The sequence below is a fragment of the Grampus griseus genome, assembly GCF_964374135.1.
Source record: "Grampus griseus genome assembly, chromosome: X".
Taxonomy (NCBI): Eukaryota; Metazoa; Chordata; class Mammalia; order Artiodactyla; family Delphinidae; genus Grampus; species Grampus griseus.
Window position 1 is genome coordinate 2121831 of NC_138999.1, and position 18746 is coordinate 2140576.

Consider the following 18746-nt stretch of genomic DNA (forward strand, 5'->3'; position numbering starts at 1 on the left):
CAAACGAACTTACTTACACAACAGAAATAGACTCACTGACACAGAAAATAAACTTATGGTCACCAAAGGGGAAGCGGGGGGAGGGGTTAAAAAGTAGGGGTTTGGGGTTAACATATACACACCACTACATATAAAATAACCAACAAGGACCTACTGTACAGCACAGGGAACTGTACTCAATAGCTTATAATAATCTATAATGGAAAAGAATAGGAAAAAAGTTTTATATAAATATATAAAACGGAATCACTTTGCTGTACACATGAAACGAGCACAATATTGTAATTCAACTATAGTTCAAAGAATTAAAAAAAAGGAAGAGGAAAGGGCAGAAGCCCTGGTGAGAGTGAACACAGCAGCAAAGAAAAGGAAATCAAAAACAGTGCCCGGGGGGTGGGGGGGTGGGGGGGGACCCAGGAGCTGGAAGGGCCATTTGGGGGGAGTCCAAAGGAGGAACTGATTGGAGGTGTGGGGCAAAGAGGAAGGTCAAGAATTCCTTTCCAACATGAGGACCCTGAACTGCCTGCAGAGACATCCGGGCAGAAGGGACCAGGCGCCAGGTGGGTGGATGAGTCTAGCTTGGAAGGAGCAGGTGTGAGTGAGAAGCTGAGCTTAGGAGTCTAGAGTGTCTAGTGTGCAGCAAGTGTGACTACAGTGCATGGTTTTGGGAGCACGTGCACACGTTCACACACGTCCGTCCCCTATACCACGTCCGCTCCCTGGTCCTCACACCTCTACCTTGCACGGCCCATGGCCCAGCTTCTCTCCAAGGAAAAGCTAAGAGACCTCCCTCCCTTTCTGTACGCCCTCACCCCTGCCCGGCCTCCTGGAAAGCGTCCACCCAAAATGCCCAGGAGGGATCTCTACGAAGCAGAGTTAAAAACAGTGAGAGGCAAAAAAATAATATGCTGTAAGAATGCCACACTCTGCATGTGTGTGTGCGCGCGCGCACAGAGCTCTTTAAGCACGGGGAGAAGGACAGAAGGCATCATACCAAACTGTCCACGTGGTGACCTGGTGATGATGGAGGGACAAAGGAAGAAAGAAAAGGGAATGAGGCAAGCCGAGGAAAAAAAATAAAAAAGAAAGAAAAGCAGAGAAGAGAAGAGAAAATGCTTAAGCACTCTCCACGGGCAGGAAAGAGAAAGAGATGTTGAAAATGCACTCAAGGAGTTGAGGCTGGGACTGAGACGCCTGTACACCTGTGTTCACAGCAGCATTACAACAGCCAAGAGGTGGAGGCAAACCAAGTGTCCGTGGATGCATGATGGATATAAACAAATGTGTTCCAGTCACACAATGGAATATTACTCAGCCACGAAAAAGGAAGGACCTTGTGATACAGGCTACAATGTGGACAGGCCTTGAGAACATGATGCTTGGTGAGAGAAGCCAGCCCCCAAAGGACACACAGTGTGGGATTCCACTCAGAGGAGGTCCCTAGGGTTGTCACACTCATCAGAAAGTAGATGGTGCGGCTGGGGGAGGGGGAGGGGGACGCAGTGTTTCATGGGCACCATGAGTTCCAACTTTGCAAGATGAAAAGGTTCTGGAGATGATGGTTGGGATGGCTGCACGATGTGGATGGACTTAATGTCACTGAAGTATACACTTAAAAATGGTCAAGATGGCAGACGAATGGATAAAGAAGATGTGGCACATGTATACAACGCAATATTGCTCGGCCATAAAAAGAAACGAAGTTAAGTTAGTTGTAGTGAGGTGGATGGACCTAGAGTCTGTCATACAGAGTGAAGTAAGTCAGAAAGAGAAAAACAAATACCATATGCTAACACATATATATGGAATCAAAAAAAAAAAAAGGTTCTGAAGAACCTAGGGGCAGGACAGGAATAAAGACACAGATGTAGAGAATGGACTTGAGGACACGGGGAGGGGGAAGGGTAAGCTGGGACGAAGTGACAGTGGCATGGACATATATACAGTACCAAATGTAAAATAGGTAGCTAGTGGGAAGCAGCCGCATAGCACAGGGAGATCAGCTCGGTGCTTTGTGACCACCTAGAGGGGTGGGATAGGGAGGGTGGGAGGGAGAGATGCAAGAGGGAGGGGATATGGAGATATATGTATATGTATGGCTGGTTCACTTTGTTATAAAGCAGAAACTAACACACCACTCTAAAGCAATTATACTCCAATAAAGATGTTTAAAAAAAAGTCAAGATGGTAAATTTTATGTGAGGTACATTTTACCACGATTAAAAAATTAAAATTGAAAAAATGCATTGGAGAGAACATATTAATCAATTATTCCATAAACAGCAAAAAAAAAAAAAAGTGGCCGTCATTGACAATGAGTAGGAACACACTGGCAGAGACGTCAGCTCTGAGCTCAAAGAAGCACTTTCCACCTTTGATTATTGTCTTTTATTTGCAAAGTCTGCAGTGAGCACCTCCCTTGTGGCATTTTAATTAACTTAAAAGGCAGCCTCATCTAGCTGGAGACACCTAACTTTAAAGTTGGTCACAATTTCTCCAGATGCTGCCGTAAAGCTGGACTCTGCCGTTCAAAAGGAGAAAACAGAAAGCCGCTCACGTCACCCTTTCTTGAGCCCCATCGCCCGGCGCAATCTGAGGTTCTGGAACATCCCTTCCAGTTTCCGAACCGGCTCCACGGTAACCAGTGCCCCCCGCCCGCACCGCCGAGGGGACCTGAACTTGTTTCCCCGTCCCCAGCCCAGGCTCCCCTTGTTGTGGATCCCAGGGGTCCCAACGCTCGGTGGCTACATCTGATGCCTTCCCAAGGACGACCGTTCGCTCTCTCTCTCTTCCCAGATGGCTCCCTGGAAACTGCCCCACCTGGAACCCTGTCTCTCCCGTCCAACTTCCCAGGCGTGTGCCAGGCCAGTACGCCGCTGTGGAAGGCGGGGACGGGGTGACCTCGTGCTCTGTCCTCGCACCCAAGTCCCCAGCTGAACGCACAGGGAAGCGCACCCTCCGAGGTGCCCGGGCGCACAGTGTGTCCATCTAACCTCCCCAGAAGCGCCCTGGGGGCCCGTTCCCATCTCCTACCCCCGCTCCTGAGTTACACACCAGCATCGATGCTGGAGCTCCCCCCCACGTCCAGCCTTGCGTCCAAGGCGGACTCAGATCCCTCCCCATGTCCCAGCCTCCTGGCTGACCCGTGGCCCCTGCACCAAGCATTCCCCCCACCTGTCAGCCACCAAATGCCTTCTCCTTCTGCGAGATTCTGCCGCAGCATCCTCAGCGGCTTAGGATCTCCGGCCCCGAAGGGCTGACGATTCCGTCCTTACCAACCACGCTGGCATCTACCAGAGCCTCATCGGGAACGTCACAGTTTCCCTCCATCAGGAGAATTCAAACCTCCCTTTTACAAGCATCCACCTTGCCAGACACCCCAAAATTCAAAATGGACATTTCGTTACGTTCGGACAAAGCACAGAACAAGGAATTGGGAAGTGGCCGTGTTCCTTCTGTCACAGCCGTCCCTTGCAGGCGATGGTGAAAGAGGAAGGAGAGCTATTTCTGGACTTTTGCTTCTGAAACTCAAGTGCAGAGGGGTCAAGGGAAGTCTGAACAGGGTGTTCTTTCCTCCTTAACTACCAGAAAAGCCAAGGAACAGGTTTACTAACTACCCGTCCATGTGCCATGGAGATGCACACGAGACTCAAGTCTGTGGGCAGGAAGAAAGACCTTTCCTTTAGGCTATGGGCTCGTCCTCTCCAGACTAAGACCCAAGTTCCTCTATGTGGAGATCCAAGCTGTCATTTCGCCAATAATGAGAAGGATGTGCCCCATGGGTGATGGACCTCTGAGTTCTTTCATACCCAGATCTGTAGCGGAAAGCCAATGAAACATGGCTGGCTAGCTGGGTCTTCTACTGCGCAATGAGCGACACAGCACTGGGACTGTTATTGGGTCCACAGGCTCATCACCAAGACGAAATGATGGAACTCCACGTGCAGGGGCTGGGACAGGAAAGTGAGAATGCACCCACACCCACCTAGTCTCTGTGTGTGCCCCTATCACAGGTGTTATCAACCAACCTTCCATCCATCATTCAACCCATCCATCCATCCGTCAACCTATCTAATCATTTGTCTACCATCTGTGTATCCATCCATCCATCCACCCACCCATCCATCTACCCAAATATCTACCTATCGATCTATTTATCTCACTATCTATTTCTATATCACCTGCCTATTCATCCTGTCTTCCTTTCTTCCTTCCATCCATCCATCCACACATTCTTTCTTTCTTTCTACCTACCTATCTATCTATCTAGGCAGTGGTCTGTAATCAGGACTATTTCACTCCCTGGGACATTTTCTGTCAACGTCTAAAGACATTTTTTGCCATCACACCACGGAGGGAGTGTGCTCCTGGCATCGAGTGGGTAGACACCAGGGATGCTGCTAGACCTCCTCTACTACACAGAAGAGCCGCCACCACAAAGAATTTCCCGTCCCCAATGTCAGTGGCGCCCAGGTGAGAACGCCTGTCCTGGATCCCACCAACTCTAAGATGCCATAGATTTCTATATGCACAAAGGGCAGGGAGCAGACACAGGGTCCCGGTCTGGGGGGGGACACAAGCCTTCCTCCCCGGGACACCTTGACTGTAACACAATCCTTCTACACTGAGTTTGTCAGCTCTTCTGAAATTATCTCTACGCTGGCTGAACCGGCCTTCAGGATGGCTTTATCCCAGAACAGAATGTATTCTCTGATGTGGACGTAATGAACGTCCTGGCCGACTTTCAACAACGCAGCCAGTAGCACTTCAAATACCGCACGCTAATGACACCGTGGGCGAACGTGCCAAACCGTTCACGTGGAAGTTGAAACTTGAGTCTTTGTTCGGCGTGATACCCGGGGTCATCGGTATTCCATGTGGCTTCACGGGAACATGAGTAAGGCTCACTCAACACTTCTGGATGGTATGAAAGGCAGATGTTGGGAGAAGCAACTCATTTCCAAGAGAAACTGCACAGCTGGGGGGATTCGATACCTGCTTCCCTCGTGGTCTCTTCCCACTAAATCTGGTGCCCCATCCAGTGGCCCTGGGCACCCCACTCCCCCTGTTCACGGGGCTGGTCAGATACAGCGCTCTCCCCATTACGTGTGGGGCACCTCTAGAGTCTGCTGACCCTGGATCAATTCAATCCCAGTTTTCAAACACCGCCAGGCCCCTCAAGTGATAATGCACAGAAAACTTCCAAAGGCTACAAGTACTTTATAATAAGACCCCTGTGCACTGAAAGACCTGCACTTAGCAAGTCACTAAGTAGTAGTGTCCACCCCAAAATCTCTATGCTGAAGTCCTAACCCCCAGGACCTCAGCATGTGGCTGGATTTAGAGATGGGGTCTTTAAAAAGGGGATGAACGTGAAATGAGGTCACTAGGCTGGGTCCTGATCCCGTAGGGCTGGGGTCCTTATAGGAAGACGAGGCCAGGACACAGACATGCAGAGGACAGCCTTGTGGACTAAAGGACCAGGAAACGTTCCTGCCTGTTGGCCGTAGCACAGTTGGACCTGACATATAAAAAGACTACACTGAGGTGTGCCTGCACCCAGTGAGCTGTATGGCAACAGGAATATCAAGGTAGCAAAGAGACTGTCAGATTACAGAGCCACCACAGTGCAGAGAGATCACACTCTTTAAAATTAGAGAAAACCCGATTTAGATAACCTGGGGTCAAATTGCATCCCACTGAAACTAGGGCTTACAGCCTTTGTGATGGAAACAATTCAGGTACTTATCCAAAAGCACGGAACGTCGGAATACACAGTCTGCGTCCCTCTGGATTCGGCAGTCTACCCTACCTGAGGAGGAGACCGCCTGATTAGCTGTCCAGGAGTCAAGGAAGCAGAGTTGTCTGACTAAAGCTCTGTTTTTCACGGTCCTCCTTTTCCCTACTCCCTTTTAACTTCCCAAAGCTCAAGGATTCTATCCTGGGGACTCCTCTGACGTAGTTAGAAAGCACCCCCTAGGCTGGTGCCCACTCCAGGAGACGACGGGGTGTGTGGTACTTTGCTGGGGCTGCCGTAACAGAAGACCACAAACTGGGTGGCTTAAACAACAGAAATGCATCCTGTCATAGTTCTGGAGGCCAGAAGTGCAAGATCAGGGTGTTGGTGGTTCCTTCTAGAATCTCCAGGGAAGGATCTGTCCTAGCTCCTTCTACAGCTTCTGGTGGTTGCCAGCAACCCCTGGGGCTCCTCGGCTTATGGCCGCATCACCCCCGATCTCCACCTCCGTCTTCACGTGGCCGTCTCCTCTCTGTGTGTCTCTGTGTGTCTTCTCCGCTTGGTACAAGGGCATCCATCACATCGGATGGAGAACCCACCTTACTCCTATAGGACCTCGACCTCCATCTTGATGACACCTACAAAGACCCAACTTCCAAATAAGGTCACATTCACGGGTACTGGGGGTCAGGACATCAACGTATCTTTTGCAGGGGTGGGGGGGGACACGACACACAATTCAACCCACAGCAAGGTGGAGTTCCCAGAATGGAAGCCGTCCCCCAAGGTTCCCTATAGCATCACCCTAATGTTTCCAGGGGGACATGCCTGATCCCAGAACATATGCGTTGAGGTGACCTCAGCAACCCCGCCAGCCGCCGGGCGGCATGCCCACCACCCACGCACAGCCCTGGGAAGCACTCCTCCCGCTGCCTTCTTCCCTCTTCTCCAAACTTGTGTCTTCTCGACACCAACGTCTCAGACTTTTCGTTTTCACCATCAATTCCACCTGCTTCTCTTCCGTGTTTTCCTAATTTCACTGCAGACACATAACCCATCACGCCACTTGGTCTCCAGAGCAAACCGGAACCCAGCGGCCAGGTGCCCCGTCTTCCTGGGAAAACTCAGCCACAAAGCACCCTGGGGGACACACCCTGGGGTCCTGGCTTGAGACTTCCTGTATTTGGTAAAAGCCCAAGACCGTTCTCCCAAATCACGTGAGAATGACTTGGCAACAGATGAAGGCGTCCATATCTCCTGTACAGAACGTGTCCTGAACACCCTAGCCAACTGAAGTTGTCATCCAGAATCACTATTTCAGTTTCTCGAAGAGACACCAGAAGTAGAAGCTTTTCTTCTTTCCAGAAGAAGATCTACACGCATGAGATTTTCTACCCATCTCCCCACCACCTCCCAGCGAAGAGGAGACTCAGACCTGAACAGGGAGGCGTGGTGGCTCTGCTGCACTGGCTAAGTTCTTTTTTTGTTTCGATTTTAATGACTCAACAGCATGAGACTCTACTGACCCGTCCACACTGGCCCAACACGGCCACTGGGCTTCATAAAAGGAAAGTAAGACAAGAAGTCAGCTGCTTCCCTTCTGTCACCCGTCAAACATGCCGCCCGTCCCTGCTCCGAGTGACACGCTGTTTCGGGCCCTGGGGACGTTGCTCCGGTGGCTGTGAGCCGGCAGGTGTTATCTCCCTGCACTGGGGCACAGGCAAGGTGCTCCAAGAGCAGGGTGCAGGCGCCTGTCTCTGTGAACAGGCAGGTGTATCACAGAAGAAAGGCAGGTGAGGGTGAGGGGGGAGAGGCAGGGGGTGGGAGAGGCAGATGAAGGGGGCACCATGGGGGGGCGGGTGGCCCTGCGGTGACAACATGGATGGTACCTCCCACCTCCTCCTGCAGGTCACTTTCCTGGGATGGAGGCAAGAGCGTCTGAAAAGAGCCAGAGCCCGGGATGAGCCGTTTCTAGGCCACTGAGCCCCTGGGGTCATTCCCTGAGGATGTGTCAGCAGAGACGCAGGTCATCAGAGGGCCGTGCGGGTGAAGGGATCACTACGGCTGTAGTGAAAGCAAAGAACGCCTTGAAAGAGGCAAGTCTGGGAGGCCAAGAACAGCTGGGCACTCAGGCCACAGAGGGGGGCCCACACCAGGCTGGGCTGGGAGGGGTCGGGGGCTGCGAAGGGGCGTGAGGGAGGCGGCGGAAGGGACAGGCCCCCGGGGATGGGGACGGAGAGCCCTCTGTGGACGCCCACACCTGAGGCCCCTGAGTGGGAAACGGCCTTACCCTCTGCCAGCAAAGAGCGTGGCAGAAAGAGGGATCCATTTGGTCCACATTGGGCACCTTCAACTGGAAGGTTCTATGAGGCATCGACATGGGGCCACTGAACGGCCAGCTAGAAACCCAAGGAACGATGTGAGCGAGCAGAGGTGAGCAGGTGACTGAGGTCCCAGGAAGACCGACTGGACCGGCTGTCCAGGGGGCTGGGGGTGGGAGGAGGGGACAGAGCCTCTGGCGGGCCCCAGGTGGCCCTGTGGACACGCGGCTGGTGCAGGGGGGGCAGCGCCAGGCGTGCCACCCTGGCAGGCACTCGTGGGAATGGCGCCTTTCTCCGCGAGACCGGGAGCTGAGATGTCTCAGCAGAGGGTGACCCGCTGTGACCGCACCCCATCCCACCTCCCGCAGGAGAATCCACCTGGGGGGCGGGAGGGTGGGGACCCGGCGAAGGGGACTCACAGCTTGACCAGGAACGGGTGGCTGACTTCCTTCAGCACGGATTTCTCGTTGTGCACGTGCTGTTCCTGCTTCAGGCGGATGACGTCCGGGATACTCATCACCTTCAGGGCGAAGAAACGTGTGCTCTGCTTCTCGCGGACCAGCTGCACGCGACCGAACGTCCCCGTACCTGCAGTGGGGAGATGCGGTGTCAGCAGCCACGGCCCCCAGGACGGGAGACCAGCACCCCGACCTCAAGGCAACCTGGAGGCTCGGACAGCTCAGTAATGGGCGATGCACCTGGTGCGAGGGCTGGGTGACAGGCACCTGTCTGGAACGGTCAACTGAACTGACACCTGGTGCGAGGGCTGGGTGACAGGCACCTGTCTGGAACGGTCAACTGAACTGACACACACACACGATCACTTGCCCCCGAATTGTTCTTTAATAGGGGCGACTGGCCATCCTTTCTGCAAATGAGTCGTCCCAGAGGAAACGCGCACACACACACACACACAGGGAAAGACAGAATGGAAAAGGATGCTAAATACATTCCTTCGACGTGTCTTTTTCTTTAGGTTTTCTAAATCAAGACAAGACATAGAAAATAAACTTACGGTTACCGGAGGGGATAGCAGGGGGTGGGGAGAGATAAATTAGGAGTTTGGGATTAGCAGATACACACTACTATATATATAAAACAGGTGAACAACAAGGACCTACTGTAGAGCACAGGAAACTCTACTCAACACCTTATAATAACCTATAATAGGAAAGAATCTGAAAATGAATAGATATGCATATATATAACCGCATCACTCTGCTGTGCGCCTGAAGCTAACACAACATTGTGAATTAACTCTACTTCAATTTAAAAAATTGGATTAAAAAATAAAAAATCAGAAGATAACTCTTTCCATGAAAACTTGTGAGTATCCCTGCCAGGTTCCTCTTTATCCCACAAAGCACTGTATGAGAGGCTAACAAACTCAAAACTCTAGTACACGTGTTGGTGATTGCCACCGTCCTGTTAAAACAAAACAAAACAAAAAAGGCTAAGTGTGACACACCCCTCCTCACAAGCTGCTTCCTTTAAGCCATTAATGCCAGCTAAACGCACTCAGTGTTTCTGTGAACACTTGCCAAGGGTTAGAACCAGTGATGCAGATACTAACAGAGAGAAAAATTTAAAAAGTGCAACCACTGCAAACATGAAAGGAAATCAACAGTATAAATGTAACAGGCAATCAAACCCTCTTGTGTACCATAGGCTGTGACACTGTCAACCCAATGTCTCCTCCTCTGTGGTCTCCCACCAGCCCTTCTTCATCCTCTGAGCCTCACTGTGGGGTGGGGTCCAGCTGCTACCCCTCCCCCCGGCCGGCAATCACTTAGGGCACCTCTGAGATTAAAGCTCCGAAGGCATTTTACCTACGGCCAGAGAAAAGGTAAAGTTGGGGGCAGAAAAATGACATCTGTCTGTGTGAGCCTCTGGAAGCTTACCCAAGACGGCTGTCCTTTCTGCCCCTGTTTATTGAAGAAATAACGCAGAGGAAGGGCTCTCCCAGGGGAAGGAGGTGTGGAAAACGGCCAACGAATTGGGACTCCCTGGCTGGAAAAATGGCCATCAACATGATGAGAAAGCAGGAAGAAAGGAATTCAAGGATGGCTCGAAGACGAAAAAGACCTTCAACGCAACCACGCAGCCACCTTCTCCTCTTCCACAGAGTTGGGAACGCCATTTACGGCACATGGGAACATGGAGAGGAAAACAAAGTTACACCTAAGCAACGCACTTGGGGGGAGGGCCTCTTCTACAAATTGAAATTCTCAAGCTGCAAAATACGTAAGTGCCTCTACTGGCTTACGCAGCTGGGGTGAGGGACATGGCTACGTCACCTTGGCTTTTAAAGCAAGTTCCCAATCGTGAATATTTTATTATCGCGCAAGTAGAAAGCGATGTACACACATGAAGGAAAGAAACTGTGCCAGAAGAAGCCAATGATGAGCCCCAGTACAGGTTTTAAAAATCCATCCTCATCAAAAGATGATTCAGAAGTAAACACAGAATTGTGTCACAGTGAGGCAGCGTTGACAACGTTCTGCGCAAGCAGGTTCACAGAGACGCAAGTAGGGAAAGGGCCCCGAGGAGAGTGAATGGACACAGGTTAGGGGTTTTCAGGAGATCGCTTGGCAAAGGGCGCAGGAACGGGAACTAAGGACACTGGCATGGCTTCTAGTGCACGTTGTGCCTTCGACTTGTTCTGTGAACCCAAGGCAAACAAATGAACCCGTCTGGACTCATACTGTTTTCATCTCTCTGATAGAACAGGTAGGTGACTAGATCACGTTATCAACGGTCTCGCCACACGCTAAAATTCTAACGATGAAAAGAAAGACAACACAGCTATGACTCAACAGATTTTTTTTTTTTTTTTTACCTTTCTGCCTGCAACATCTTTTAAGCTTTGCTCTGAGCTGTGTGTGCTGTAAACACTGAGAACTCAAAGCAGAGTGCCTGCAGTGCAGAGACGGGGGAACTCCCCCGGCACCACAGTCAGATTACAGGATGATACAGGGAAACCGTCTTGTTGACGGCGGATGAAACCAGCATGCTGTAATTTTTAAGGTGACCGGCTTTAACGCGCTAAAGACCAAACCAACATTCAATGGTGCTGGTATGAAGTCGTTATTGCAGTGGAAAGAAAAAGGACAAACATCTTTTCCTGCTCGCTGTTGGCAGGCTCTCCAATATACATCCCCAGCTCTCCATATCTCCCGTTGGAAAGTAGAAAAGTCCCCCTTTTAGCTTTGCTGCAGGTAAGGATGGTTACATGACCCACCTCCGCCCAATAAGAGACGAAATGGAATATTATTCAGCGTAAAAATGAAGGAAAGCCTTGTTGATTATCTATTTTATATATCTATTTTATATAACCTGGGATATATATATCCCAGGTTCCTGACTGATTCCTCCCCCTCACGTTTCCCCTCTGGTAAACATAAGTTTGTTTTCGAAATCTGTGAGTCTGTTTCTGTTTTGTAAGTAAGTTCATTTATATCATTTTTAATTAGATGCCACAGATGAGTGACAGCGTATGATCTTTGTCTAACTTACTTCACTTAGTGTGATAATCAACTATACTCCAATAAAATTAAAAAACGAAGGAAATCCTGCCACTTGGGACATCACGGATGAGCCCCGAGAGCATTAGGCTAAGTGAAATAAGTCCAACAGAGAAAAACGCACACTGTATGATCTCATATATATGAGGAATCTAAAAAAGGGCAAACTCATAGAAACAGAGTCGACGGTGGTCGCCAGAGGTGAGGGGTGAGCGATCGGGGGAATGGATGAAGGGGGTTAAAAGGTAGAAGGTTACAGTTACAAAATAAATAAGTCCTGGGAATGTCAGGTACGGCATGGTGACTACAGTTAGTAACACTGTATTGTTTACTTGAAAGCCGCGAAGAGAGTAGATCTTAAAAGTTCTCATCACGAGAAAAAAATGTGTAACTATGTGAGGTGATGCATGTTAACTAGATAGACTGTGGTGATCAGTTTGCAATATATACGAATATCCAGTCATTGCGTTGCACACCCAAAACTAATACAGCGTTATACATAAACACATCTCAAAAAAACGCGGAAAAAACAAACAAACCTATTTCTCAACTACACTCCAGTAAAAATTTAAAAAATAAATAAAGGGGTCACCTTGAACACAAGGTATCACTTTACTGTGAAGTCACAACAGAGGGGAAAAAAAAAAAGAACTGCAGAGTGAGGTGTGGGAAAGCACAGAAAATGCATTTCGCAGGGTCAGGAGGGACTGACCTGCCGTCTTCCTCAGCCCCAAACCCACAAACGGTCCCGACAGGAGGGAGGTCACACAGGGACCATGGCAAAGCCTTTGCCCCGCAGACGCCAGGTAAAAAAAAGCGACCACCTATTTTGTCTTTGAAAACCCATAATGTGGAAAATCAAAGCTACTAGGATTTAAGTTTGTGTGGGTCATTGTAAGTTTGCTGGAACTGAAAACACTTGGGGGGAAATCCACACAGAATGGGGACCGTAGGAGTAGCGTGGAATGCCAGGTAATTACAAAAGGAGAAAACGGAAACCACTCTGGGTTTTATCTCGGGGTATGGGGATCACAGGGGTAATGACAGAAATGATAGGGAGGCCACTCCCTCTGATTTCACCCTCCATCCCCCTCTGGTCTCCCCCCTTTTCCCACACCACGTTCTGCAGAAAAAATCCACTAATGGACCAACACACCAGAAAACCGACATCGCCCATGTGGACCCTACGCAACCTCTGTCCTGGGAGGGGACCCACAGTGGGCCTGGTCCTGTTTGCCTCACCTACACACAGTTTTTCTAACCCTCCTCCCACCAGTTGAGGGTTGAATTGTGTCCCACAAGAGACAGATTCAATTCCTAACCCTGGAACCTGGGAACGGGAGCTTATTTGGAAACAGGGTCTTTGCAGAGGTGATGAAGGGAAGGGACTGAGATGAGGTCCTCCTGGATGAGGGTGGCCCTACATCCAATGACAGGGTCCTTCCAAGAGACAGAAGAGGAGAGACCCAGACACAGAGGAGAAGCCCCGGGAAGACAGAGGCAGAGACGGGAGGGATGTGGCCGCAAGTCCAGGGACGCCTGGAGCCCCCAAAAGCTGGAAGAGGCGGGAAGGACCCTCCCCTGGAGCCTCTGGAGGGAGCGCGGCCCTGGGACACCTTGACTTCAGACATCTGGTGTCCAGGATTCAGAGAGGATGAATGCCTATGGTTTTAAGCTCCCTAGTTTGGTGGTAATTTGTTACGGCAGCTCCAGGGGTACAAATTCAACCAAGCAATGCAACGATTCTTCTAGCATCTTTATTATCTAATCACCTAATCCTATGTGTTCATGTTTTTGCATACAGAACCTAACAGGATTTTTACTTATCTTCCTCCCGTTTGAGAACACGTCTGGAAATGAAAATTTACGTTTTTCAAACACCCCAACAGGGATCTGCTCAAGTCTTTTGATACACTGATGTGGTTTGGGAAATCCGGGGAAATTTAAGGGCCAGCACTGAGGACACCACACTCAACTGTCTTTGTCCAGATAGTTGATGAGGAGATACTCAACGAAAACTCTAGAATTCATAAAATGAAAAGCCGGTCTGTTCTGGAAAAGTGATGAACTTTCCAAAAGCTTATCAAAAGAAGCATGCAGGGTTTCCCTGGTGGCGCAGTGGTTGAGAGTCCGCCTGCCGATGCAGGGGACACGGGTTCGTGCCCCGGTCCGGGAAGATCCCACATGCCGCGGAGCGGCTGGGCCCGTGAGTCATGGCCGCTGGGCCTGGGCGTCCGGAGCCTGTGCTCCGCAACGGGAGAGGCCACAGCAGTGAGAGGCCCGCGTACCACAAAAAAAAAAAAAAAAAAAAAAAAAAAAGCAGCACGCAAACCAGGAGTCTGCTTCAAGACAGAATAGGATGATAGCTAATAACAGCAACATTTTCTGGGCAAAGGAAACACTGCTGGGTTTCTGCTCCGGTGGGGTAAGCCCCGTGGCTGTCCTCACCAGGAACACGCCCCCGCCAGAAAAGGGAATTTCTCTTGGAGTCTCTGACACAGGCAGTTTTGCCAGAGAGACAGCCAAATTCCACATTCCCTTTTATGAACTGCATTTTCATTTCATGTTTTAATTACTGGAAGTGAGAAGATTCCTCCTCTTACAAAGGATTTTGTAAAAGTGTATACGCATAATGTCTCCTGCGAAAAATGCACATACTTAAGCTTACCGTTATGACACAGAAGTCTGGCTTCCCAATGACTGTTTTTTTAATCCTTGAGACTGCAGCAATCAAATGAAATATGCAATACCCCTCTATCTATTTCTAGATACCTTACAAAATTTAACCTTTAAGAAACACACTGCTTTTTTATGACTTTACATCGTGGAGACCATCGGCAGTGACTTTATCTTACACGCTTCCGTCTTGTGCTTTAAGGAAAAAAGACTCCACAAGAAAGGACGTATCCACGCTTTGATGATGAAAGGGGTAGAAACAAATCCTTTGAGGACACGTTTAAGGAGAACATTTATTTCACAAATAAAGGAAAAGACAACGTGAAATAACAGGATCATTGTAACAACCCGTGGAGCAGAATTAAGATAGAAACTCCACCAAGGTGGAAACTAGCCAAGACTGGTTAAATGTGCAAAGGGAGTCCTGTACATAAGAACCGTATTTCCTGTGTTCTGTTGAAAATTAGGGAACTGAACCAGTTTTTAACCTGACGAGAAATCACCTTTTCTTTTCTTCCTGTTTCGGAGATTCAGAAATAGTACTGGTTCCCTAAAAATGACTGAGTTCATGCTCTGAAGGGTCTGCTCTAAAAAGGATGAGCTCTGGGGGGAGGGGTAAATTGGGAGACTGGGATTGACATATACACAACTGTATATAAAACAGATAACTAATAAGGACCTGCTGTAGAGCCCAGGGAACTCTACTCAATACTCTGTAATGGCCTATGGGGGAAAAGAATCTAAAAAAGAGTGGATCTATGTATATGTATTACTGACTCACTTTGCTGTACACCTGAAACTAACACACTGTAAATCAACTGTACTCCCATAAAAATTTCAAACAATAGGGGCTTTTCTGGTGGCGCAGTGGTTGAAAGTCCGCCTGCCGATGCAGGGGACACGGGTTCGTGCCCCGGTCCGGGAAGATCCCACATGCCGCGGGGCGGCTGGGCCCGTGAGCCATGGCCGCTGAGCCTGGGCATCCGGAGCCTGTGCTCTGCAACGGGAGAGGCCACAGCAGTGAGAGGTCCTCATACCACAAAAAAAAAAAAAAAAAAAATTCAAACAATAAATCAATAAATAGGATGATGTCGTCCACACAGCAAGGGAGGGGCAGTTATTTGAATATGCAAACAATTCTTAAACACACACACACATTTTCCATTCTGGGTCCACGCTGGGGATGAAACAGTTCTGAACAGGAGGTACCACGGCTGTGGGGATGGATTCGGGGGTCTGAGATGTCAAGGCCTGTCTTTCACATCTGTGGGCCTAATCCAGCAATGAAAGACATCAGCTTCATCCTTCTAATCCATTCTTTACCCAAAGATCCCAGGGTGGCCTCCCGGGTGTTACCTTCTTACAAGGGACCCAGAATCAAAGCTCAGATTTCGTGCAGAGAGTCTTTCAGTTGCCTCCACTCTTACCCAAAGAAGGCCCACTCGGGAGATTCTGTAAAGCCAGGTCTTGGTTTTAACTTCGTCCTGTGTTTACGGAGGATGTTATCACTGGGGGTCCCGGAGGAGGACTCAGGGGGACTCCCCTCTGTGGGCTATTCTACAACTTCTCCTGCGTCTTCAACTGCTGAATGAATCGTCTTCAACTAGTTCATCATAAAAAGTTCTTGTAAAAAATCGCGTCTGTCGTACACCCTGGAGGACCCTATGCCCCACGAGACCATCTTCAAGAAGCCCTGTGTCCGAAATCCATAGATTCCAGGTTCGACCAGAGACACTTTGCTAAAGGCATCGGTCGAGAAGGACCGACTGTACCAGCTCACCTGCCTTCTTTTTCGTAACCTGACTGTATCCCCCCCACCCCTGTCAAAAACAGGAAGGAACGGATACACAGATACGTGGACAGATAGAAAGAATGGAGAGATGGACGAAGGAGAGACAGATGACAGATAGATACGGGCTTTGTAAGCCTATTTCCAAGAGAGGAGACAAAACCTCATCACAGTCCACCTGACAATTACCTGTAATCTCCATCTTCATTTAGTAACAGCCGACGCAACCTTAGGACAGTCCAAACCACTCTATCAAACCTTAAAGCACAGAGAGCTGGGAAGAGGATTAAATACACCCGTCACCCAGCTTCTGACGTCAAGAAACCTCACTCCTGAAGACTCCTGGGATCCGGATGCCAACTAATTTCAACTCACTTCCCACAGCCGTCTGATACAGAGAAAACTTTTTTTGTTTAATATTTATTTTACTTATTTTATTTTTGGCTGCGTCGGGTCTTAGTTGCGGCATGCGGCGGGCTCCTTCGCTGTGGCGTGCGGGCCTCTCTCTAGTTGTGGTGCGAGGGCTCAGTAGTTGTGGCGCACGGGCTTAGTTGCTCCGCGGCATGGGGGATCTTAGTTCCCCAACCAGGATCGAACCCACGTCCCGTGCACTGGAAGGCGGATTCTTAACCACTGGACCGCCAGGGAAGTCCAGAGAAAGCTATTTTTTTTAATGGAACTATAGGTAATTTACAATGTTGTGTTAGTTTCAGTTTACAGCAAGTGATTCAGTTCTTTATATATATATATATATATATTCTTTTTCAGATTCTTTTCCATTATACGTTATTACAAGATATTGAGTACAGTTCCCTGTGCTCTACAGTAGGTCCTTGTTGTTTATCTATTTTATATATAGTAGTGTGTACCTGTTCATCCCAAACTCCTAATTTATCTCTCCCTCCCATGACCCACTATCCCCTCTGGTAACCAGAAGTTTGTTAGAGGTAAAGCTTTTCAGGGGAGCATCTCAGGATCACAAAGAGACCAACTGCAAGAGTTCTCAGTACGTATCCACCCCATCCTGAAACAGTCTGCACCCGCCCCTTGTATACAAAGCATAATCATACCTGTTTATCCTGGCAGGAAGGGAGCTGAGCCAGAGCTCAGAAAGAGGTGACCCAACCATCTCTAAAGAGAGACCTGCCTTACCGGCCATCCCATCCCCTGCACCCTCCACCTCTCTGTAACCTGCGATCTCTCTTGAAGTTACGATGCTCAGTGTGCCTTGCACTGGTGTATCCCAGATGCTAACAAAACAGAACAGGCATGGCCAAGGGGACAGAGAGTGTGGGTGGAGGAGACCCAACCTGCCCTGAAATGCAGGAGAAAAGACAGCCGACAGGCCAGTGCGGGGGGGTGGGTAAAAATGCCACAGGAGCAGCGCTTCCAAGAAAGCACGGCATCTCTTCCCTGTGGCGCTGGGAAAGAGGATGCGGCGGAAAAGGCGCTTCAACCCAGGTCCCCTCAGCGGGAGCAGAATCCCCACACCCTGTGTGTCACCTGCTGGGCCAGGGGGTTGAGCTCTGCGTTGGGTTTCGAGGGAACACTCTTCTTCCTCACACTTCTATATGGTCGAGGTAGGTTAAGGTACAGAGGCTAACACAGGATGTATATAATATTAAGGGTTGCAACTGGGAGACTTCTGAGCGACCCAGCGACCCTCAAGGGGCTACAGAGGGGTCTGGACCACGCTTCAGAGCCGAGGCTGCCTGAGGATCACACACTGCCGGCCTCGTCGTACCGTGGCCTCTGATGCAGCCATTCTGCAAGATGGGGGCTGGACAGAGGGTGACATACCCCCAATGCGCTAGCATGCCCAGACGTGGGAAGAATTCAGCGGACCCGCAGGTGAGCCTGGGACACGGCAGGCAGCCTCAGCCTCAGCAGCGTCACCTGGCCACCCGGGGGGATCCGGGGGTCCCATCCAACTCCCTTCCACCACCCGTGCATCCCAAGTGTCATCAGCAGTCACCCCCTTTGCCTGGAACCCCGCCTGCAAGGTGTCAAGAATCACTTGTCTCCTCCACCCAACGGGAGCAAAGGTTTTATCTCCTCAACTGTTTAGACAAGTGAAATTAGTTTGCAGATGTTTAAACCAATTGAAAAAAGGATCTATAATTTCTAAGGAGGCTGAAAGAAGGCAGTATATGAAGAAAACGTCAATCCACTCTTGATAGTGATATGTGCTCCTCTATGTTGAAAAGACTTCTTTTAAAAAAATAAATAAATTTATTTATTTATGGCCGCGTTGGGTCTTCGTTGCTGCGCGCGGACTTTGTCTAGTTGCGGCGAGTGGGGACTATGCTTTGTTGCGATGCGCGGGCTTCTCACTGAGGGGGCTTCTTTTGTTGCGGAGCACGGGCTCTAGCCACACGGGCTTCAGTAGTTGTGGCCTGCGGGCTCAGTAGTTGTGGCTCACAGGCTCTAGAGCGCAGGCTCAGTAGTTGCGGCGCACAGGCTTAGTTGCTCCGCGGCATGTGGGATCTTCCCGGACCAGAGCTCGAACCCGCGTCCCCCTGCACTGGCAGGTGGACTCCCAACCACTGCACCACCAGGAAAGTCCCTGAAAGGGGCTTCTGCAGAAAGATACAAGATACTAAGCTGGGTACCTGGAGTTGGCTAGGGGATGTGGTGATGGAGGCAGATGGGGGCCAAAAACAGGGATGCATTTCCATGTATAATTTTCATTTTTTAAA

General features: G+C 49.8%; 1 protein-coding gene across 1 annotated transcript in view; it reads right to left on the minus strand.

Annotated features, from left to right (window-relative positions):
* The window catches only part of LOC309839702 (cAMP-dependent protein kinase catalytic subunit PRKX), a gene marked incomplete at its 5' end in the record, with an annotated part of 80327 nt that overhangs the window by 39677 nt on the left and 21904 nt on the right, over positions 1-18746 (minus strand). Inside the window, one exon of the mRNA XM_082681595.1 lies at positions 8478-8646. Coding sequence (XP_082537721.1) covers positions 8478-8646 — 169 coding nt within the window. The remainder of the gene's footprint in view (positions 1-8477; positions 8647-18746) is intronic.